Raw genomic sequence first — 24803 nt, forward strand, 5'->3', positions numbered from 1 at the left:
GGGACATAGGGAGCCCATGAAGCTAACATTGGAGGTGGGACCATTTTCTGTTTAGCTGATGGCACTTAGCACGCAGGTTAGGAAAGGAGATAGGATTCAAAATGCATCAGATGTTATGTGATGATCTGAATGTGTGATAGGGTTTGCTGTGTTATTTTTATCTTGGTTCACTGTGAAGAAAACAAAGCAAAGCAACAGCTATTGGCTGGAGTCACCGTCTATTATTAGAGATCTTATATTTTGATTATTGGTCCAAGAATGTCTTCTCTCAAAGTATTTTGTCTTAAGAATTAATGATTTCATGTAGCACTTTGTTGGAGCCAGTTTGCTGAGTTCCACATTTATTCTCTAAGGAGGCAAAGCTCCTTGAAACTTTTGCAACCACTATTATCCAGATTTCTTGTTTCTGAATTTCTCAGCTGCAATGCTGGTTTATCAGAAGTATTAGTTATTGTGATTACAAAACAGGGTGTGATAGGCAGGTTCCACTGAAAAGATTTTCCCACATAAAGAGCTTTTGTGTGACATAACCAAAGTCTGCACACCATAAAGTGAGTTCAATGGAAGTGACTCCAGTCAAGCTGATGAGTGAGTAAGGAATTGTCTTGTCTCTTGTCTGCGCGGCTTGTAATTGCCATCGCCTTTTACTGGATGCATTTAGCTGTGATGTTTGCCTTTCTTTAGTTGAAGGTTGATCTTTGGTGTTGGCTGAAGTTTGTCATGGCGGCTTACTACAACTGTTCCTGTGGCTCGCACCCCACGCTCTGTCCCATTTCATCAATTTCAAGGCTGTTCTTAGGATAGGGACTGCCTTCCCTTTCCAACCTGTCTGCCCAGATGCCAACATTTGCCAAGGTTTTCCTCACTCCCTCCCCTTTAGAGGAAAGTATCTGTTTTTTTCCACCTCCTACTTTTGTTGAATCCTCCTGCGTTCTCACTCTCTCATATAAAACCTTGAGTATTTGGGTCTGTCGTGAGACTACAAACCCCTATAATGTCATACCTTCCATGTTGCTGTTATCTCTTTTTTTTATCTTTCAGAGGAATGTTTTTTTCAATCTGAGGAATGCTCTGCTATTTGTTTTACTTCTCTTTCTTATTTGTACCCATGACCTTGTCTCTTCCCAATGCAGGCCTGCAGACTCCTGTCTCAGAAGTCATTGTGGATGTGGAATCCATGGACATCTTCCCCGTGGGCTGGTGTGAAGCAAATGCTTACCCGCTGACCACACCACACAAGACAGTCTGTAAGTGTTGCCTGTGTGTGATCTTGGTGAACAGATAAGAAAGGCACAACCCAAAAATGAAAATCAAAAAGGTTTGGATTTCGGCCGGCTCCGCGGCTCACTAGGCTAATCCTCCGCCTAGCGGCGCCGGCACACCGGGTTCTAGTCCTGGTCGGGGCGCCGGATTCTGTCCCAGTTGCCCCCCTTCCAGGCCAGCTCTCTGCTGTGGCCAGGGAGTGCAGTGGAGGATGGCCCAGGTGCTTGGGCCCTGCACCCCATGGGAGACCAGGAAAAGCACCTGGCTCCTGGCTCCTGCCATCGGATCAGCGCGGTGCGCCGGCCGCAGCGCGCTGGCCGCGGCGGCCATTGGAGGGTGAACCAACGGCAAAGGAAGACCTTTCTCTCTGTCTGTCTCTCTCACTGTCCACTCTGCCTGTCAAAAAAAAAAATAAATTAAAAAAAAAAAAAAAGGTTTGGATTTCTCCATGGAACACCGGTACTCTTGTTGTCTGGGTATCCTTTAAGCATGTGCTTGAGCTCAACAGTCAGAGTGAAGTCACAGCCAGCAGGAAACTGAAGGTTACGGGAAGGAGGCAGACAAGCACATGGAATCTCCGCTTTGGTGTTTTTATTTTTTTTAATACAGTCCATTATTTTGATTGGGAAAAAATTTAATTTAAGAGGCTGTATTTTCTTGTTACGATTTAGCTCTTTCTAAAGAGCTAAATTTTCTTGTGAGATTCTCCCTAAAGTTAAAGGGCTCATAATTGGTCCCAGCAGTTTATTTAACATCCTGACAAGCACTTAACCTCCTCTTAGCACTGACTAATTTCAGCTGCAGTTTAAACAATGTATTACTTCACATCCTTTTGATACAAGAAATACCACATAAAACCAATACTAACAGTTAAACAATCCAGTGCACACATATACACTGAAATAATATAACATATTTTAATATATTATAGATGATTATCATGAAATGGTACACTGTAAAGATTCAAACTTAACACACCTTTGCATTTATTATTTTGTTCTAATGTCTATCAACAAATATTATTTAAAATTGTGGGTACTTGGGGCCAGCATTGTGGTATAGTGGGTTAAAGCACAATGGGTTAAGGATTCACTGCTGCATCCCATGTGAGTGCTGGTTCAAATCCCGGCTGCTCCACTTCTGATCCAGCTCCCTGCTGATGCTCCTGGGAAAGCTGAGGAAGTTGGTGCAAGTGCTTGTGCCCCTGCCATCCATGTGGGAGACCCGGATGGAGTTCCAGGCTCCTGGCTTTTGCCTGGCCTAGCCCGAGCCATTGTTGCTGTTTGGGGAATGAACCAGCAGATGGAAGAGCTCTCTCTTTTCTCTTTCACTCTCTCTCTAACTGGTTTTCAAATAAATGAATAAATCTTAAAAATAATTGTGAGTACTTCCACCCTTTGTGACAGACTGTATTTCTAATACTCCCTTTCTGGAATTTATCTGCCAGCTTTCCTCCTTTCTAACAACCTGTCCCATGGCACACTTCTGTGGATTCTCAGAATGTGGCTATAAACCAAGTTCCATCTCGTGCTTGGCCTCATCGTTCCCAAAGTCAACAGATTTGAAGGGTTGCCTGCTCAGTATTCACTGAGTACAGGAGTAGGACATGACGTGCGTGAAATAGAGTGGGCAGTTCAAGTTCTGGAGAGGTGGATTATAGAGAGGGATTCTTCTCTCCCTGATAACATCCTACTCAGTGCACCCAACCCAGTTAGAGTAATAGCTTTTCATTTTAAGCTGTTCCTAGAGCTTGGAGCATAGAATAGTCATTTTGGTATCAGAGACACCCTCTTCATCCTAGTGTTGCTTTTTCTTATCTCGCCCAGCCAGCCTGGCCAACAGTCAGATCCTCCCTGGGCTCTGTCATGGGGTTGAGGCTCAACCCTCTGTGTCGTTCAGATAGGACCTAGAGGCCTAGAGGCCTGTATCCTCTTCCTTCTTCCTTCACATGGATACGGGAGGTTGCAGGTGCCTTGGGCTTTTCTGATGCAAAGTCACATGTGAGTTAAGGTAAATATAGTAACATTTCCTGTTTGCTCTATTACTTATTTTTTATTTAAAAATTATTTATCGATTTATTTGAAAGAGAAGACAGACAGATAGACAGAGCTCTCCCATTGGCTGGTTCGTTCTCCAAACGCCCACAACAGCTGCAGCTGGACCAAGCTGAAGCCAGGAGCCCAGAACTCAATCTGAGTCTCCCACATGGGTGTCGGGGACCCAAGTACTTGAGCTGTCATCTGCTGCCCCCTCAGTGTGTGTACCAGCAGGAAGCTGGACTCCGGAGCGGCGCTGAGACTCCGTCTCAGGTGCTCTGAAACAGGCTGCAGGTGTCCCAAGCGATGTCTTAATCACTGTGCCAGACACCCCCACCATGCAGTTTCCTCTTGGTCTTGCATTTTGCTCCCAGGTCTGTTGGCTCCCAACCAGACCTGCAATCAGACCTCCTCACCCTTAGTAGTAAAGGCTGAGTTGGACAACCTACTCTGTACTCATTTTTCAGCTTGGGAATCACAAAACTTAAACTTTTTGTTATAGTGCCAATGAGAATTAAATACCAAATAAAGTCCAAGGTGCTTGAAATTTTGTTAATTCTCTTATCTGTTCTTGTAAATACTTCCTACATGTACATCTTGCTTAAAAGAGGCTAACTCTAATAAGCCTGTCAGACGGCTAACATTTTGGAAGTTTGTGCTTCTGTTGGAAGATGCAGGATTATCTGAGCCAACATTAATAGGTGCCAAAAGCTCTGCTGTATTTTTCTTACGGTGATCCTAATTGTTCTAATTCAGAAAATCAGTGCTTGGTGGATTATAGGCGGCCACAGTTGCTAGTCACCAATTCTCCTTTCAGCATGAAAATGTTTTAGTTCGAATGCATGCCTGTGGTCCTAATTTGGAGTGTGCTGTTAAGGTAAAATTTTCACCTTATCACAGTTTCTATGGGGAAAAAAAAAACGTTCTGGAGAATTGTGCTCGCAACCGTTTGTCTTAATATGTGCATTTATTCCAGGCACAGGATGCACACTCTTTTTCTTTCTTGTTAAAAGCACATTTTAAAATAAAGTAGCCAGTGTAGGGATAAGATTAAATGTACCAAGTTCTATTCAGATCTCATGTCTGATGACTCAACTTTTTTCTATACTATAAGAAATTCATATAAAGTTGTGGCTTCATTGAAATAATGTCATTGTTTTAAATTGTTCCTTTAAAAAGACATTTTTATTCGAAGCCAGCTTTTAAAAATGTTATCTGCCTCACTGCCAAAGCTGATTTTCTTTTTCTTTTTTCCTTTTTGCCCATCACACAGCACAAAAGAAGAGAAAGATTGCAGTTGTGCAACCAGAAAAACAGTACGTTGTTGTTTTGTTTTTTTCTTTTCTCCTCAGAGTTACATAGTAAACTGTAGAATGTCTTTATGGGGGTCAGAAGCATGACTTTTTATTAGGGAGTTAGCTTGCAATTAGCTCAGTAATAAAGGTGATAGCAATGTGTAGCTGTTGTTACTTCTTGTGCACCTGTTGTATGCAAGATACAAAGGCTGTTGCCAAAAGGACTGTACAGCTTAGATTGTTATTTCTCAAAAAGCCCAGTCTCATACACAGAGAGCAGTGGCTGTCATCTCAATGCCCCCAGCCACCCCGTGTGGCGAGTGCAGTGCGCGTGTACAGCCCCTGCCCCCACCCCTGGAAGGTGAACTGCGTCTGGCCTGCCTCCCTGGCCACGGTCAGGCCTGTGTGGGGGATGGCTTCAGTCTTACTGCAGCTCTGCCACTTTCCACCTGGATGAGTTTGAACAAGTTGCTTCAGTCCCCTGCATCTCAGTGTCCTCATTTGTAAGACACCTGTTCCTAATGGTTCTTATAAGGATTAAATCAGATCACATTAAAAAAAAAAAAAAAGAACTTGTGGGACTTAGATTGTTGGACAAATATAGGTCCCCACCCTGCATTTCACTTTTAAGGAGAAAAGAGATGTTAGGGCAGAGTGTGTACACAAAGGCAGTGTGTTTTTGAAAAGCTGTCACTGCTGGTGGCATCTCTATACATTGAAAGACACTTAAAATAGACTAAAGGGTACGTTCCATGCCACGTGGTTCTGTTTTCTTAAGTTCATAAAGTTATATGAATGGAAAGGGAACTGAAAACAGTGTTTTTCAAGTTTGGGATTTAAAATGGAATAGAGCAGTGCTTTGGTTATTTGAATGAGCATGAGAGTTTTGCGGCTACTTTGTGTGCATTCATTTCTAAATGCAGTGTATCAGGTTAATAAACAGACTCCACTGCACTGGCACAGCATTGAAGTAGAACATTTACTGCCGTCCCATGACTGAGTCCAAATTCGCACTCCTGACTTTACGTCTGCAGTCCGTGGGCTAAGGGTGCTCACCCTTTACACTGATCAGCCACCCAGAGAGCTCCAAGAGACACGGATTGCTTTCCCTGACCCCAGATTTCTGATTCAGGCTGCCTGTGGTGGGACCTGAGGCTCTGTATTGGTGACCCTGATGCTTCAAGTTTGAGAGGCTGTAGTTGGAGAACTACTGCCATAGATGACCCCACTAAGATCTCTCGCACGAACTTCGTTTGAGTTTATGTAGCCAAATTTTGGATTCTGTACTTTCTGGGCAGCCACAGTATTACCTGTGGATATACCCGATATACCTCTCTTTGCCTAAGGCCCCATGCTAAAAATATTTTTTCAGCAATTTTTTTAAATTTAACTGTAACAGATTTCTGTCTTGGAATAAGCCTACTTCACATATTCGGAATCACAAGTTCAATCGTTTTCTTTTAAGATCGTTTTTTGTGTGGCCATGATCCACATAAGCACGGGGATCAGAAATCAAAGGTAGTGGAAAATGGTTTTCAATTAGGCACTGAAGTGGAAAAGTGCGACTTGAAGTGTAAGGTAATGTTTTCTTCATGCCTAAGATATAATGGAAGACATTATTCCAATTCTGTAACAAGAGACCAGTCGGGCAGCGACCACACTCATGGAACAGTGATGGCCACTCAGCGACAGATGTTCGTAGGGTTTTCAGGGTCATCAGAAGCGACTGAAAATAACTCTCCTGAAGTAATCTTCTTTTATGTGGTCTTATTGCTGGTGCTTCTATCCACACCTGCTGTCTTGAGATGCTCTTATCTTGGATTTATGAAATGGTCCCTCACGTGATTAACAGACTTTGGAATGTGATATTTTCTCCTGTAGTTGGTGACCCTTTGTAGTTTTGTTTTCTCTACTGACAGATTACCATCCACAGTGCCTGTAGAGAAAATACCTCATGACCTGTGCTTATTCCCTCACCTGGACACGACAGGTAAATGATACCACTGAGGACTGTCTTCTTCTAACTTGCACCTGTGACTGTGGACATGTATATATTTTTAGTTCAGTAGGAGATTATCTCAACTTTGAGCATATTTATTTATTTATTTATTTATGGGATAGAGTTACAGAGAGAGGGAGAGACAGAGAGAAACGTCTCCCATCTGCTGGTTCACTGCCCAAATGGCCACAACAGGAGGAGCTGAGCCTATCAGAAGCCAGGAGCCAGGAGCTTCTGCCAGGTTTCCCACATGGGTGCAGGGCCCAAGGACTTGGGCCATCTTCCACTGCTTTCCCAGGCCATAGCCGAGAGCTGCATCAGAAGTGGAGCAGCCAGGACTTGAACCAGCGCCCATATGGGATGCTGACCTTGCAGGTGGTGGCCTAACATACCACACCTCATCTCAGGGCCAGCTCCTTTGTAATTTCTTCTTCCTTCCTTCCTTCCTTCCTTCCTTCCTTCCTTCCTTCCTCCCTCCCTCCCTCCCTCCCTCCCTTCCTTCTCTCCTTCCCTTTTTTTAAAGATTTTATTTATTTATTTGAGAGGTAGGAGGAGCAGCCAGGACTAAAACCGGTGCCCATATAGAATGCTGGTGCCACAGATGAAGGCTTAACCTACTGTGCCACAGCACTGGCCCCTCCATTGTAATATCTAAGCTAAAATTTCCATGCTATTTTATTTTTCCCCCTACTTCTTGATCAGTATCTCTAGATAGTTCTCCTAGTCTGTGGGAAAAAGGGTGCATGGGCTGCTTTGAAATTCCAAGCCAAATTAGGTCTGTGGATCATGAACTACCCTGTGGAAAAGAGTTGAAAATATCATCATTAGGCATTTTTGTGCCAAGTCCACTTGGATTTTTATACTTAGGGTGAATACTTAAGTCCCTGCTGGCTTTTGGATTGCTCCTTAAAACCCTCTGAATTTGAATAGCTGGTTATGAACAATATATGTTATTTCATGTGTAGAGTCTTATGTCTCACAGCAGCCTTGGGAAATACAATTGTCAGTTACGGTTTGATGACCGAATCTGACAATAGACATTTGTACAATAAGTAATACTTGATAAGGAATTTTATTTCCTAAACCAAAATGAAACCTGTGTTGGATTCTAGGATTAAAGGAACTGGGAAACTGCTGTCAGTTGAAATTTTCTTTGTAGTCAAAAGAGAGTTTTGTGAGTAGACTTGAGTAAAATTGTTTTTTACTGAAGGAACAGGCAAGGTAATCCTGCCAAAAAATGTCCACAGAAATGAAGCCATGTCCTTAATTATTTTTGCCTGTTGTATAGAATTGAAACTTGAAGGTGATTTTTAAAGAACTATGTCAGCTATGCTGTCATAGCCTGTAATTGTTAGTTTGCTCCTTTTTCTCTTATATCTACAAGAGTGATATTTTTATCTCCTACCAGTTGGTTCTTTGCTGAAGTCCTTATGAGAACAAGTGTTCTTCGACTATTAACTTACCATCCCAAATGAATAACCATATTTATGCAGAAATAACACACTGTTGGTTAGCTTAGGGAAGAGCTTAGAGAGGAGCAGGGTTAATCTGGGGAGTGAGTCCCTTAGCCACAAGTGAAACCTCATCCTATTTGTAGACATGAAGAAACCGCAGAGGGAAATCCCATCATTTCATTTTCTTACATTTTGCCCATGGCAGCTGGAGACACAGCAAGGAAAACAACCTGCCCCGTTCTCTGAGTTGAAAGAATACTGAGAGTAATGCAGATTTCAGCCACATGGAGGGAACATTTTACCTTCATCCGATCAGTGAAATAAGGCCATTTAACAGTATCTGGTGTTGGCCTTGGGATAGCGGAGGGGCCTGCTCTGTGCTCATAGGGGTCTGTACTCTTACTCATGAAAGCACCATTGGCATATTCCGAAAACGTAGAAACAACTGAGTATCCACCCATGAGAGAAGGAGTGATGAAAATATATTGCTTGTGTGTGTCTATGATAGTGTGTGTTGGGGGGAGGGGAGGGGAGTAAGGTTTATGAACTTGTGTCGGAAATGACAAATAGCAAATTCAGGGGAGTGGTTATTTCTGGAGGGCAGCTGGGAGGCGAGAACCACTGGAGCACACAGCAACTGAGCTGATACTCAGTGGTTTTATTCTCAAGATGCATCGTCATACCTTAGTCGTCATCTGTCTTGAATACTGCATAATCAGTGTAATAGATGTAAATAAATAGGAATAAATCATAACCGAAAACTTTCTGTATGTATGTAGTGGACAAAGGAAACAGAACTTCTGCAACATTATTGTAGATATACAGTGTCCTGAGATGAGGGCGCAGTGGACCTTCCTCCCAAGGAAGAAAGTCCTGTTTTTCTCTGCTGTGTCACAGTTTGGAAGCACAGCAGGGCCTCCTGATTAGAGGCCCAGCAACCCTGGCTCTCACAGTTGCGGTGACCAATCTAAGCCCTGTGTCTTTGGTAACTGCAGAGTCCCCGTCTGTCAAGACATCAGACAGCCCCTTGAGGAAGTTTTGCTGACAAAGTGGATTAAGCATGCATCTTGCGGGGTGGGAGGGCCCTCAGGTCTGGAGTTGTGACCCTAAGCATCCACCATTTGCGCTTTCCCTGCAGGAACCGTGAATGGGAAGTACTGCTGTCCTCAGCTTTTCATCAACCACAGGTGTTTCTCAGGCCCTTACCTGAACAAAGGAAGGATCTCAGAGCTACCTCAGTCCGTGGGCCCAGGCAAATGTGTGCTGGTTCTTAAAGAGGTGAGGCACGTGCACACTCACACTTGCTTATTTTATCGGGATCTTTTCGCTGTATCTCCAGGAGACATTTGCACCAGCTCAGTGCACAGCCGCCATGCAACCCCTTTCTTTGAATCCTGGGACTTCGGGAACTGAAGGTCCACACGTGGAAACAATGCTGTTCTTTCCCATGAACGAATCGAATATGCCACAGTCGAATATGCCAAGGACAAACAGTCTTCCCATTGAGTTGGGGGAGAAATGTTGCCCTAGATTGGGCTAGAAGTGCTTTGGGAAGACAGACGAGTGATAGGGTGTGGAGGGAGGGCTTAGGGTTGAGAACGAGTCAAGATTTCGGGAAGAGGGGAGCAGCCCAGTAGGGCAAGAGGGTCTCGGGCAGTGTCGAGTGCTGTTGAGAATGGGGGGCTACATGGCCAGATTGGGGACGGCACCTTTTTATCTCCCATGTCTCCACAGCACCTGGCCATGGGAAGTAAAGGGCAATGGTCTGGTCAGCTCTGGCCACATTCATGAGGTCTGTGCCTGGGCTGCATCCAGGCCAAGCCTGAGGCCACACACCCCTTGGAGCGGGGTTGCCATTTCTCTCCCTGCCTTTGGGAGGCGCCCTTGAGGGGACATTGGGTCCTGGCCCTGCTGACCGAGGTCTCTATGCTGCCTTTTTGTAGCTGAGCCCCAGACGGTGCTTGGAGAGAGATCGGAGTCTGGGAACAGCTTCTGAATTTTTCTTGGAAGGCTATCTCTGCTCTTCCTTTCACACGCATCAGTGGGGGCCATTCTCTTAAGACAGAGGCCGCTGCATAGATCTCCTTTATTGCTGCTGCACTGTGGTGGATGTGTTTTTAATTCTGTGGGCACTACAATCCATGTATCCATGGAACAAGGAGCCAGGGACTGTCTGAACCACTGGGTCAGAAAATAAACAGTCTGGCCTCTGCCTGCTTGGGTTTCCCATTTCTGCTGGGGAGATAAATGAATCCAAACCCAGATGTCCAGTATCCTCAAAGGAGGCTGGAGCAGAGGAGAGGAAGTGACAAATACATGACACGTGGTGTTTGCTCTGACTTAGGCGAAGTGAGTAGAGCGGTGACTGCATGGCCCGCGCAGGCCACACCTGGGTGGACATTCAAGGTGTATCTCAAGACGGATGATGGTTATGTTCTTATGGCTGCAGCACAGAAATCGAGGCTGGGAATAAGCAATAGTTTAAGAGGGGTGTGCTGTGTTTTGAAAGAAAAGCAGAAAGGAATCTGGCTTGCCTGATGCTTCAGTGGGACGCAGGGCTGAGCATGGTGGATGGGACCCGATGCAGTCTTTTTTTTTTTTTTTTTGCTTTTGTTTTAAGATTTATTTATTTATTTATCTGAGAGGTAGAGTTACAGGCACACAGAGAGAGAGAGAGACAGACAGAGAGAATGAGTTCTTCCATGTGCTGGTTACTCCCCAAATGGCCACAATGGCCAGAGCTGGGGCAGTCCAAAGCCAGGAGCCAGAGTTTCCTCCAGGTCTCCCATGTGGGTGCGGGGGCCAAAGCACTTGGGCCATCTTCTACTGCTTTCTCAGGCCATTAGCCGGGAGCTGGTTAGGAAGTGGAACAGCCAATGCTCAAACCAGTGCCCAGATAGGGATACCAGCGCTGCAGGCAGCGGCTTTACCCACTGTGCCAGGTAGTGTCCACTGTGCCCACTAGCCCCAGGACCTGATGCATTTTCAGCCACTTGCACTTGAAGCTCTGGATGATAGGGACACTTGAGAGAGACACCAGGCTTAGATCTTTCCTGCAACACAAGAACTTCCAAGTGGTCTCAGATGTCATGCTACTCAGAGAAGTCCCAATTAGTGATGTCAGGGTATGTGTGCCTTTTCCAGGCCATCGGTGATTGTAGTAGTTAAAGATTTTGCTACATTGAGAGGGGGGGAAAAAGTCTGTTTTGGAGAGAAAAATGGAGGTTACTGTTTAGAAGAGACCTGTAGGCCAGTGATGTAGTTAATTACCCAGAAGCAATTAGCATGGAGAATGTTTCACTGGGGGTCTTATCCCTTAAGAAGCTTCCAGCCAAGTGGGCAAGACCGACAGGCAGATATGTGCCTTGGCAGGTGCTGTACAGATACCAAGATAGCAAGCAACTGTTCACAGTCTGTGTGGATGCTGATTCAGCCACCTGCTCCAGGTAGAGGGTCAGGTGTACACAAGGCTGGCGCATCAAGCAGCCAGGGAGTGATGGAAAGGAAACAAGAGAGGGTGGTAAGAGCACCTTCAATGTAAGGCCCAGAAAGGGTCCAGAACTACACTGAGAACCTCCTGGGGGCCTGGCCATTGTGCTGGGGTTACCGGGCCCGTGCTGACTTTCTCACGTAGTGACAGCTACTTGCATTTCAGGTAGCTCACCTTAACACAGCTTGGCATTCCAACTGGAAATCAGCACGGATATCACACTCTGCTTAAGGGCCACATAGGTTCCTTAGATGACAAATCTGATAGTTAAAAAAAGTGAAAAAAGTGATTGGAGGGGAGGGCAACACGCCTTGGAAAAGGGTCCCATGATCCAGGCAAGTGCTTGGGCCGCTGGTTCACTCCAGCTGAACGAGTCGGCAGAGACTGTGGAGCTCTGCAGAGAAGCTGGGTCCACGAAGACGTCGAGCCTGTCATGGTAGGAAAACAGGCTCTATGGTGAGAACCGACTTTCTTCAGCCCCCCACGCTCTCGGGCTGGGAATGGGTTTCTGCAGTGGGAATGGCCTCTGCCTGTCCTGGTGCCTGTTGGCATTGGGTGTGATAGGATGAGGACCCAGAAACTGACAAAGCCACGGTGAGCGGCTGCGTTTCTTTGAGGCCGCCTGAAACCCTGTTTCACACGGCAGGTTCCTCCTGTTAAATCGAGGGCCTCCTTTATCGCCAGCTGCTAAGACACAGGATGACCTTGGCGTTCCTTCGCTTTAGGACCTGGCTCTTTTACTCTACTCAAGGTTTCACTTTTGAGTCACAAGTAGTTATCCCTGGTCAGTTCTCTGGAACTTTCCAGCAGCCAAATTTAAAAGCCAGGCCGGAGCAGTTTTGTGATGACAAAACTCGTGTGTTTTTTTTTTTGTTTTTTTTTTTTTGGCTAATATTTGAAAAATGCACGCGGCAGGAAGACAGGAGGGAAAAAAAAAGAAAAGAAGCCAGGGCTTCCGTTCTGTGAATGCAAGAAAAATACAAGTTCCACCAAGCCAATATTTATGCTAATGTTCTTCCTTCAGCCAGCAGAACCTCTGTATGGCTTCGAATTTCATTTTACTTAAAGAGAACGAGGTAATTGAAGCAACAGCGGAGGGCGTTGTTTTTTGAGCCACTGGTGGCATTAGAGATTTAACAACTTGGATGTGTTTAGAGAATGTAACATGAGCGTTGTTTTCCCCTGTCTGGTCTGATGGGTGTAGATAATGTCTGGGGGGTGTGGACGCAGAGCCGCCCTCTGGAAAGGTTACACGCCGGCTCAGACGTGGGGTCCTGAGCTCAGAGAGGCCCATGTGCTGGAGGGGAGGAAGTCTGGCCACAGTGGTCATTAATCTGTGTCACTGCTCACTTGCTGGGTTTGAGATTAACGGTGGCTTGGAGGAACTGGCCTCAAATCCAGAGGGGGCGCTCATCGAGGGGAGGGAGACAACCTGGAGGAAGCCAGGACGAGAGTCAGCAGGTGCTTCACTCAGGACCCCCTAAGTGAACTCAGAATGGGGCAGCTCAAACTGATGGCCCCTCGTATGCTTTGGCATTGATGAGCTGTCTGGGCTTGCTCCTGTGGCGGGTGGAACCTGTTAGTACAGACAGTGGCCACGGTGTTCATCATAAATCAAGCCCAGAGCCTCTTCAGGATCCCTGTCCATCAAGGTCATCCTTTTCCCTGTTCCTGCCCCCTCCTCCAGTGTGTCAGGGTCCCCGGGATGATAAACAACAGCTCTGTGTAGTATCATGAGATTGTTTGCATCATGCAACAAAGAGTTATCATTGTGTTTTAGTGCATCACAGAAAGGTGTGCAGGCAGTTTTTCCCTTAATACATTATGTAGCATTTCCTGAATCACCAGGCCTGTGGTGCTGCGTATGCTGCGTGTCAGGCTGCTGTGTAGGATGCTCCTGTCTGTGCCAGCTGGTGAGTGAGCCAGCAAAAGGCACTTACTCAGATCTGGGTGACCTGTGCTTCTAGATAGATGAACATAAGAGAAGACTGGCCCTGCACCGGTGGCAACAATGACTCTGGAAACACCCGCCGGGGAGGCATGATAGAGACTCTGCTTTATTTTTTTATTATTATTATTTTTTTTGACAGGCAGAGTGGACAGTGAGAGAGAGACAGAGAGAAAGGTCTTCCTTTTGCCGTTGGTTCACCCTCCAATGGCCGCCGCGGCCGGCACGCTGCGCCAGTGCACCACGCTGATCCGGATGCAGGAGCCAGGTGCTTCTCCTGGTCTCCCATGGGGTGCAGGGCCCAAGCACTTGGGCCATCCTCCACTGCACTCCCTGGCCACAGCAGAGAGCTGGCCTGGAAGAGGGGCAACCGGGACAGAATCCGGCGCCCTGACCAGGACTAGAACCCGGTGTGCCGGCGCCGCTAGGTGGAGGATTAGCCTATTGAGCCGCGGCGCCGGCCGAGACTCTGTCTTTAAAGAGATGCCTCCCAGGAGAAAATGCTAGGGTGGCTTCCAGAGATCTGGGGGAGCATCAGTGCTATTTCTCAGAAATCATTTGATTTAAAATATGTGCCGGTGCATAACCTGTTGTTTTCAGGTAGAAAGAGAGAGAAATCATTTCTAATGGGAGGTCTTCAGGGGTCCCTTTCCCGCCGTGTTCACCCCACGCTCAGGTCTGTTAGCGGTGGCCGCTGTGTGGTTGCCTTACCTCCACAGCAGACGTGACCTGTGCTTTTTGGCTTTTTGGCCTTTTTGGCGTAGGGTCAGGAGTTTCAGAGAGGAACCTTTATGGAGGGGGAATCGACAAGTTGTATACTTTTCTCTTGAAAGGTAAATATAGAACATGTGATTTTCCATTGCCTCTTTTTTTTTTTCTCTTGTTTTCCTCTTCTGGGTTTCAAAGAAGGCTTAGGACAAAGCCACGTGAAGGCAAGGCACGCAGGGCACTTACTGAAGTGCCAGGCTTCCGTGGGGCTCCAGCCGTGAGTCTCCACCCTTGTTAGCTGCGGGTTTGTCAGAGAAACTGATGAGAAACGTGGACTCTCCTGTAATCACGAGGCTGAGCACGATGGTGTAGACCAGCGAGAGAGGAGAAGTGAGGTGGAACAGAGCTTCTGCCCTCAGAGAGGAGTCTTGTTCCTGATGTGAAAACCGCATGCATGCCCATGCCCTCACTCCACACTACCCCTCTCATCTGTCTACTCACCCATCCACCCTCTAGCCAGCTTCCTGCCCATCCACCTGGATATCACCTGTCTACGTCTTCATCAATACCTCCATCCACCTCCCTTCCTTTCTGCCTACATCTCATCTGCCTGTGTCTAACATCTACATCTGCCGTTTATCTATCTTTTGTCTGTCGAGCACATCTAAAAGTGGCGCGTTGATACTCTCATCAGCGGCCTCATCGTGGAGCACAGAGGTTTAAGTTTGAGCTGTTGTTAAGCCTTTTCAGGTGTTCAGGAGAGAACAGTTACAGCTGAACATTATTTTCAAAAAATGTAGAAGCGATTCAGAGCTGCGAGCATGGTCTGAGATGTCAGAATTTGGGGGTGCTAATTGGGCTGCCGAGCAGAGACTGGGTGCCCACTCTTTTGGGCTGGGATCTGCTTCTGTGGTCTTTTCTCCTTCGGTGACCGCAGAACAAGCACCAGTAACTGATGTGGGGAGACTGCAGGAGCCGGTTCTGGTCTCAACGTGTTTCTTTTCATCCATCCACAAAGCTCTCTGGGGTCTTCCAGACACAACAGCCCTCTCTAGAATATTTGAAACATTTAACCTCCAAGAGAAACTGAGCATCTGCCTTGTCCCAGATACCCTTCCAGCTCTGAAAACACAGACATACAGGAAACCTCATTCATTCATTCATTCGTTTGGGCCCTACGCAGTCAGTGTGGCAGGCACTGTGTGGGAGAGCCAGGGGTCTCACGGTGAGCAAGAACTGTGAGGTCCCTGCCTCAGTGAGCCAAGAGCCATACGGCAGAGAGGAGGGAAGGGGTATCCTCTCCGAGACCCCCATAGGCCTGCCCCATTCTCATAAACCCACACCAGTACAGTGCATGAGCAGAGAGCTGGGTCTGGGTCACAGGTCTGGGTTGCAGGTCTAAGCGATGGGGAGTCAGCATGAATCATTGTTACAGGCTGCTGGTAAGTCTGGGACCCATGCCACTTGTTGCTTTGCAAGTACAGGGGTAGGCAAAGTCGTCTTGTTAGAGAGGAGCCCGGGTTCTGTGCCCCTTTTCCAGTCATTTCATTTCCAGTCTCCCTTTTACTGTTGCTTCCTCTGCTTTGTCCAGCTCAGGGCCTGGTCACAGCCCCCTTTCCCTGGCTCTCAGGAAGTGAGGAAGGAAGTCAGCTCACCAGGGGCATCTAGCAGTTGTCTCTGACTTTGGGGGTCCCCCCGTGAAGTACAGCGGAATTAAGCCAGTCAAGGGAGATGCGATTTTGAACTCTGTAGCAGAGGCTTCAAACACTGAACATAGGATCTTTCTGAAGCAGACCACAAGCTGTCCCGAGGGGTCACTTGCCTTGGGCTAATTCACTGGTGGGTGCGATAAGTGGGAGCAGGAGGTGCCCAAGAAACCTCGGGAGTTCCACAAAGCTGCCCCCTCAATTGCTCAGTCTCAGAGGGTCCTCACCTGGAATTCAGTGGCCCTTAGGTCAGTGATGTGAGTCCTCCCCAGATGCAGTGACCGCCTCTCCGGCTCACTTCCCAGTTTGGAGCTTTCAGGTAGGGCCGGGAATTTGGAATTTGGCTTCAGTTGCTGAGGGAGGGGGAGGAGGGCTGGCCAAGGTAAGGACTTGCTCCGAGTGAGAGGAGAAAGCCTCTGAGCAGAGGATCGGCCTACGCTGCCTCGGGGGCCTGGATCACACTGGCTGTCGTCTTCAGGAGCGACTGTGCAGGGTGAGGTAGGGGCAGGGCGGGCAGCATGGACACAGGTACAGGGTAGAATAGGAGCAGAACACAGAACTGCCCCTCCTCTGGCAATGCAGCACTCCCAGTGTCCGTGCTCAGACCAGTTTCAGGGAGATGGGGACGCAGTCCCATTGGATTGGAGGAGAGGGGAGGAGAGAGAGAGAGAGAGAGAGAGAGAGAGACTGCAAACTCCTCCAGGTCTCTTCTCACGAGAGCACTAATGCAACACGAGGGCCCCATGCCATGTCTTCTAGCCCAGATCACCTCCCAAAGGCTTCCCCCCAATACCATCACCACGAGGAGTACAGCTTCCACCATGTGGGGTTTTTCTATGGAAGGGGTTAGGAGGGAGGCAGGTAAGGCATAATTTAGTCCCTAGAAGAAGGAAAAACGTCAGGGCCCAAAAGAATATTCCAGAAAGAGGTTCAGGATATAGGCTGTTTTGCTGATGGTAAGCCACGAGTTCAAGAGGGCTAAATTACAGAAGGGTTTGGGGAGCGGGGAGGGGTTTGAGACTAGGTCTGGCCAAGAGAGAATACACAGCATGCGGGAACTGGATCCTGAGCAATAGAGATGGCCATAGTGTTGGTGGGCTGCTGGTGACTGAGGTGGGTGAGGATTCAGGACATGATGAGGGTCTTCCGTTAGTCGGGGGTAGGGGCCCGGATTATGGACAATTCTGGAAATTATAGCCTCTTTCAGGAGTGGACTCTGAACAGGTCGAAGGGATTAAAAAGCAGGGGGGACGTGGAGGGCCTGACTACCTGAGAAGCAGCACCGGTGGGGGCTCTCTACCCTTGCTGCTGGCCAAGAATAGTTCTCTCTAAGGGTGGTGGGTTGCCCAAGGAGTCACATACATAAAGAATGTAAACACAGGGCACACAGTGGCTCAGGAGTTAAGACACCTCTTGGGATGCCCACATCCCCTGTTGGAGTGCTTGATTTCAGGTGCCAGCTTTGCTACTGATTCCAGCTTGCAGCTGATGCAGACTCTAGGAGGCAACAGATGCTGGCTTAAGTACTTAGGTCCGTGCCACATGGGAGACCTAGACTGAGTTCCTGGCTCCTCTGGGCTTTAGCCCAACCCAGCCTTGGCTGCTGTGGGCATTTGAGGAGTGAACCAGCGGATGGAAGATCTCTCCTTCTCTGTCTCTATCATTCTGTATTTCAAGTAAACAGAAATTTTTAAAAATATATTCTGGAGGGGCTGGCATTATGGCACAAAGGGTCAAGCAGTGGCCTGTGACTCCAGCATCACATAGGAGCCTCGATTCCAGTCCCGGCTGCTTTGCTTCTGATCCAGCTCCCTACTTATGCATGTGAGAAAGCAGCAGAAGATGGCCCAAGTGTTTGGGCCCCTGCCTCCCATGTGAGAGACCTGGGTAGAGTTTCAGGCTCCTGGCTTTGGCCTGATCCAGCCCGGGCCACTGTGGCCATTTAGAGAGTGAACCAGTGGATTAAACATCTTTTTCTCTGTGTGCATATGTGTAACTCTACCTTTCAAATAAGTAAATAAGTCTTTAAAGTATACATATGTATTTTGGGAAATAAAGAATGAAAATAAAGGCGGAGATCAGAGTTAGCCGAAGTGACCAAGTTCTAGATTTGGATACCTCAAATTATTATTATTTTTTAAAGATTTATTTTATTTATTTGAAATAGTTACAGAGAGAGGTAGAAAGAGAAAGTCTTCCATCAGCTGGTTTACTCCCCAAATGGCTGCAGTGGCCAAAGCTGGGCCAATCCAAAGCCAGGAGCCAGGAGCTTCTTCTGGGCCTCCCACATGGGTGCAGGGGCCCAAAGGCCTGGGCCATCCTCCACGGCTTTCCCAGGCTATGGCAGAGAGCTGGATTGGAAGTGGAGCAGCCATTACTCAAACTGGTGCCCATATGGGATGCCAGCACTGCAGGCTGGGGCCTTAACCTGCATGCCATAGTGCTGGCCCCTGGATACCTCAAATTATTATTGTTATTGTAAAAATAGTTTGTGACTAGAAACAAAAGGAGAGCTGAACAAAATGGTTGCCATAAGATAATTGTTTGGGAGTACATTCACTGCCACCATGGCACTACCCTGGGACATATACAAAGCTGTTTTTGAGAAGAAAAAAATGAAAACACCCACTTCTAAGGGGTTTTCTTTTCAAAACTAGCTTTGTGTTTTTCTCTGGCTTCCTTAGAAAGTTAAGTGTGCAAGAACAAGGTTCCTCTTTGGTCTTACAAGCACAGCTTCTTTATCTCCAGCTTCTGATGGTGTGCCCATGTCAGGTTTTTCAGCAGTGATGTCACCACAACACAGGTGACGAAAGCATGGCGTGACCCAGGAGAAAGACACAGCACTGCCGCCATTCTTCTGAAACCCAACCTCTCCTCTTGCAAAGGAGCCATTTTTTTTTTTCATTCATATCCTGCATTTCAGTGCCTCTGCCCTGCCACTCAGGGGCGCTGTGCTGGTAATGGCAACACCAAGTGCTGAAGTCTGTGCCTTCTCTCATTTTATTCCTTTCACAACTTTGCACATAACAGAAGCCCTGTTGATGGAGAAATTCCGAGTAAGCAAGAAAAATACTTATGGGTGAAAAAAAAAATAAAAAGCTTTTGTAAACTTAGCTCCATTCACTCTGAGTTTGAAGTTGAAAAGAGGAAATCTTTTAGCCTATGAGAACCCTCACCGTGCCTTGATTTCTAGGAAAAGTTCACGGTAGTAACCTTGGCCCTTGAATAACTCCCAAAGCAGACAAATCTGTTGAAATGGAGTGAGTGTGCAAAAGAGGCTCCTCCTGGCCCAGAATTTTTTCCTGACCCCTGAAGAAGAATGTTCTCGTTCATGTTTCCCCCTGGGCTGGGCTGCCTTGGGACGTCTGACGGCAGAGGGGTCTCTCTCCAAGGTCGCCTGAGTTCCACAGATTGCAAACCTACAAGGCCCAGTATCTTTTTCTCATTCGGTCAGAGTCAGCCTCTTGGAGCAAGACCCTGCTACCCCAGTAAGTTGATCACCTGCACTTCAACGTTACTGCAGATTTAGTCATAGCATAGAGTTGAGGTTGGGCATCTCTAAATTTCAGTGTTTTGTAAAAAGTTTTCATGACAAAGAATAGGAAAGCAAATCATGGTTTAACAATGATTTCAAAACGTGAGCAGAAGAAAAAGACCCATTCCATTTGCATAATAATCTTTTTTTGGACACTGACGTGGTGTTGCACATGAAAGGGAGGGAGTGGGGGGAGGATGTTGACTTTTATGGGGTGGCTCAGTGAGCCAGGAACTATCTGATGTTTGGTCCTTTTTTTGCTAAATTTTCCATCCAGCACCCAAGCTCTGTTCTTGTCTCTTCATCCCTCTCCATACCCTCCGCTCTACTCCCGTATCCTGATCTGCCCACTCCTGAGCACATTTGGGGCCTGGTGGAGCAGAACCAGAGGCAGGCACCGTGCAATCATTTTTGGGTCCCTCTGGGACCAAGTGCTGATTGGGTTTGATCATGAGGTCACTGTGTGGTGACTGGACAGGAACCATGATTTGGGTAGCTGAGAATTCCAAGTGACCATGAAAGAATCTAAAAGTATAAACTACTCTTTGACAAGTCAGGTTATGAAAGGGACACAGTAACTGGAAAGTCAGGGAGTTTCAAATGAGAGTTAATTTCCAAAGATGCAAGACAAGCACAAACATGAGCCAGGGGATGGAGAGGTAGAAGGGACTGGTCAGGGTTACTCCACTGTTTGATGAGGACCGCACTGATAGTGAGAACGGGGGACTTTTGAATATTCTTTTGAGGCCAAGATGTTTCCTTGTGTATTTGCCCTCAGATATAGTAAATCAGATAAATGGCAGTAACCCCCATGTACGAGTGAGGAAAGACAGCTAAGCATCTTGCCCAAGGACCCATAGCTTCTAATGAATGGGACGACTGGGATTTGGACCCAGATCTGTCCAGCTAGGAAGGTCATTGCTTCTGCAGGAACATGTGTGTAAAAGTATGTTCTCAACAGTCATTTCATGAACTCCAGGAAGTTCAGTGAGGCATTGTTCTTTCCCATGAGTTTCTTTCTGGAGTCATTCAAACCCCCTTTAGCAGTGTATTGGGAATACTCTTCATTGTTTCACACCTACGATCCTGATAGTTAGTTGGGGGCCAGGTCCTGGCTTACACTCTCATATCAGGACCATAAAGAATTGAATCTGGACCTTTTGCAACATATGGTAGTTTAGCTCAATTCTGTATGGTCTTAGCAGCTATTTTCTTAGTTATTTTCATAGAGTAACTATAATACACTATGTGTCATGTGCACAGAAATTATTCAGCTTACAATTCCAGAGATTTATAGAGAGCCTGCTGAATTTGGAGGCGAATGATGTGGTGTTGGGAAAAGCCGTGGGAAAAATACTCAATATCGGATGCTTTTTATAATTTAATTGCTGCCTGTTCCCAGACTGAATTAAACTCTGGAAGGCATTTTCTTTTCACAGTCACAAAAATGCATTTCTATATGCAGCAAATAACACGTAGCTCTGGGGGTTTCTCAGCTAAACACAATGAAAAGAATCTGTTGAAATTTTATTGTCTGTTGATAAATACTTGGTGTGTTATTGCAGCCAGTTCTAATTAGATTTATTTTAAACTCAGTTTCTGTAAATTGTTCTGACAGTAAACAATAAAATCAGATGATTATTCTAATGCAGAAAACATAAAAGTACCAAAACTGCTTGTACTGCCTTGTTGTGGTTTTTGTTTTGTTTTGTTTTGTTTTTAGAGCCTTGGCTGAAGCATGTGTCTTATTTTGGGTCATTATGGGGCCTTGAAACACAGCAAAATGCTATTCAAGCCAGAAAGGACAGTTGCCACATGGACTGCATAGCATATTTGAAGATGGAATCGTTTTGTTATAAAATTATAAAGTTTTCAGAAATAAATCCGGGTCCAAACCTGAAACATGTAAATCACATTCATGAAAATCACAGCATGCCGGTTCTGCAGACATATTTCCATCCCGTTGTACTGGGCCCAGCAGAGGCAATAGGCGCTTTGGCAGTGATGCTACTCTGCCATCTCACTGAGGCATCTTTCTCAGTTTCTCAGTGGTGCTTTGCTCTAAAACGTGAAACCTGAGCTCTGAGCCTGGTGTGTTCCTTTATACCCTGTCTGAACTGGAGCAGATTTCAGGAGGGACAAGTGCCTAGCGGAGCCTGTGATCACATAGCAGGTGGCCCATTTACTGAAAGCCAACCCCATAGATCTAAGTTCTGTTCCAAACAGCAGCAGCCTGGACTCTCCTTGGAACTCAATAGATGTTAATAGCTGGTGATTGTTTATTGAAGGGTAAGTAGGCCAGGGGGTCTGCATTCCCTGTGCTTCATCAGAGAAGCAGGTTGAGGTTGACAAGAACATCTCATCTCCCCGCAGCCTGCCATTGGGAATCTCAGCGTGGAATTCTGTGGTCTTTCTGGAAGCAATGAGCAGATAGTATTAGACCTGGACTTGGGAGTAAGCAGGTGGCTTTAGGAAGTGTGATGCTGGATGGTGTTAGGTGTTGCAGGCTACCCCTTGAAACACTCAAGTCTCTGAGGATTGTTCAAGTATTAAATGTCCATAAGTTGAGCCAGCATGTGGTGGATTTTGAACACATTGTTACCATCCTTACAGGCACCTGAAATCCCTCTGGAAGCATTGGCCCAAGAATGTTGTCTGAGTTTCAGTGGCTCCTTATGAAATCTACTTTAAAAAATAAAAGAATTTTCAGTCTCGTATCCTGCTGAAGAATCACGGATTGGTCTTTGGAGGAAATCGTTCAGTTTTTCCGTAACCGGAAGAATTACCGAGATTGTACCCTTTCTCTAGCGGGCAGTTCTCACTTTCACAGCCCGAAGGATTGGATTTTACCATAGTTTTTAATCCCTGGATGGTGACTGAAGCCAGTGTTGGCTTGGAAAGTGTTCTGTTAAGCTTAATCACAGCCCTTCACTTAATTAGGATATGTAGCGCACACTTCTCAAGTGTCAGCCGCGTGGTTTACAAAGCATTCTTGTTTCAGCAGGAATGAAGGCAAGTGTAGTTCACTGCGGTTATTTTTTCCCAACAGGTTCTTAGCATGATCATCAATGCAGCCTATAAGCCCGGGAGGGTATTAAGAGAATTACAACTGGTGGAAGATCCACAATGGAATTTTCAGGAGGAGACCCTCAAGGCAAAGTAAGTGTTTGAGAGTCTGCAAGTTAGGGCTCTTGTAATTCTTCCCCTGCTGTTTTGAAACTGTGGCATGCCTCTTTTTGAAATGGCCCCAGAGGAATGGAAGCAGACTGGAAGACAATTCTTCTGCAGTTCTGTGTACTACAAGTCAGCTTTAGAAAGTGTGTGGAAAGGGGCAATTAAAAGATAAATGTAAAATGGTCCATGGGCTGACGTTAGGGTGCAGTGGATTAAGCCACCTCTTGGCTGAGGTCAAATCCTGCCTCAGCTGCTGATCCAGCTTCCTGCTAGTGCACATCCAGAGAGGCGGCAGAGGATGCTTAAGTACTTGGGTCTTTGCCACCCATGTGGGAGATCCAGATAAGTTACTGGCTCTTGCATGCGGCCTGGCCCAGCCCTGCCTGTAGTGGTCATTTGGGGAGTGAAGCAGTAGATGGAAAATCTCTCTCTCTTTCTATCATTCTGCCTTTCAAATAAGTAAAACAATATACATAAAGTTTTAAAAAAAAAAAGAAAGAGAAAGCACACTAACTTAGCAGTGCCAAGATGGAATCGTTTAGAAAGAAATTTTTAATGTGTAAGGATACAAAAAATTTGGAAATCTATACATAGATGTTTTTATAATAGTCATTTTTCATGAACTTTATGAAGATGTCTCATATACATGGATTTCAGAAATTTTTTGTACCAAAATAAACTTCTAATTCCATTGTCCACTGACTTTTTGAAGTACCTCTGAGGGTTGCATTAAGCCTCGGATTTCTGCATTCAAGTAGAGATTTTCTTAATGCTTTTTTCATGTTAAACGTTCAGAATAAAATTTACTGTCTTCCAAAGCCAATAGATAATTTGTTTTAAAGAAAGGGTATCATTACTAAGCCATATGAATTAACAGCTCTTAGTATTTGGTATTATAAAGAGTTTGTGTCACATGCAAAGGTTTTCTATTCTGGGAGTTGACTGTTTAAAAAAAAAAGGAGCAAGTGTGTCTGTGGTTTGAGTTGAGCAAAGTGGCCATGAGTCTTGGAAATAGGCTAACATTTTGCCTTGCCTTGCGTTTCTTGACCTTGTAATGGAGAGCAGGAACTGTATCAGTGCACTTGAACTTGGTTGTTTAGGAAGTACATAGAAAAAGACATATTTCTGAAGATAATTTTGTGTTGAATAATTGATATTTGGAGAAGGCTTTTGATGTCATTTGTGATTTTCAAATAGAGATTGTACTGGTTAAATTCTTTCAGAACAGTGTCTGAAAATACCGTTGGAATGTAACATATGAGAAATGATGCTTTGTTTAAAAGCATTTGTTGTTTTTTTTTTAACTTTTGGAGTACACATAGGGTCTTCTTTAAAGAAGGTACCTGTCCTATTCATTGTGAAAATTGAGAAATATTAAATAATGTTATATAGTTAACTCATACTGCCTCTCAAACTTTACTGTGTCTTATTTTTTAAGGATTGATTTGTTGGGGCTGACCCCATTGTGTCTCCTTTGAACAGCTCTGTAATTTAAGATTCTGGAAAAGTCATTTAAAGTGTAATGATACTCTAACAAATCACAGAAGTTAAATGTTAATGAGGGGGAGGGTCTGAAATAAGGGGAGGGATGTTGCCCTTCTTTCCCGACAGATAGTGCAGTGGGCTTCACCCGTAGCTCAGAAGTTTTGTCTGATATTCTATTTTTTCTACTTTTCAGTGGAGATCAGAAAAAGAATAGAAAATTTTCTTTTCTTTTCTTTTTTTTTTTTTTAAGATTTCTTTATTTGAAAGGCAGAGTTACAGCAGTCAGGGAGAGAGAGAAAGAGAGAGACAGAGAGAGAGGAGAGATATCCTCCATCTGTTGGGTCACTCCCCTAATGGCTACAGTGACCAGAGCTGGGCCAGGCCAGAACCAGAAGTTTCATCTGGGTCTCCCACATGGAGTGGAGGGGCCCAAGCATTTGGGCCATCTTCTGCTGCTTTCCCAGGTGCGTTATCTGGGAGCTGGATTGAAAGTGGAGCAGCTGGGTCTTCAACCGGTGCCCATATTGGGATACTGGCACTGCAGATGGCGGCTTAACCTGCTGTGCCACAGTGCCAACCCCGGAACATTTTCTCATAATGTCCTGTTAGTAGTGATAACAGAAAATTTGAGTGTGTGTTTATATGGAGATGTTCTAGTTTTATGATATTTCTGTATAAATTAATGTAGCCCAAATATGCCTGATGGATAT

At 45.9% G+C, this 24803-nt stretch overlaps 1 protein-coding gene across 14 annotated transcripts in view; it reads left to right on the forward strand.

The window, feature by feature from the left end:
* Positions 1-24803, forward strand: part of SFMBT2 (Scm like with four mbt domains 2) — a 261092-nt gene that overhangs the window by 201078 nt on the left and 35211 nt on the right. For 10 of the 14 annotated variants that reach the window (XM_051821572.2, XM_051821569.2, XM_008268056.4 and 7 more), the window contains exons 12-16: positions 1134-1247; positions 4573-4615; positions 6493-6584; positions 9186-9325; positions 22484-22593. In XM_051821572.2, the coding sequence (XP_051677532.2) occupies positions 1134-1247; positions 4573-4615; positions 6493-6584; positions 9186-9325; positions 22484-22593 (499 nt within the window). The remainder of the gene's footprint in view (positions 1-1133; positions 1248-4572; positions 4616-6492; positions 6585-9185; positions 9326-22483; positions 22594-24803) is intronic. The other 4 variants (XM_008268066.4, XM_070055774.1, XM_070055772.1 and 1 more) reach the window with 1 other exon arrangement.

The sequence above is a fragment of the Oryctolagus cuniculus genome, chromosome 13 (genome assembly GCF_964237555.1).
Source record: "Oryctolagus cuniculus chromosome 13, mOryCun1.1, whole genome shotgun sequence".
NCBI classification, from domain to species: domain Eukaryota; kingdom Metazoa; phylum Chordata; class Mammalia; order Lagomorpha; family Leporidae; genus Oryctolagus; species Oryctolagus cuniculus.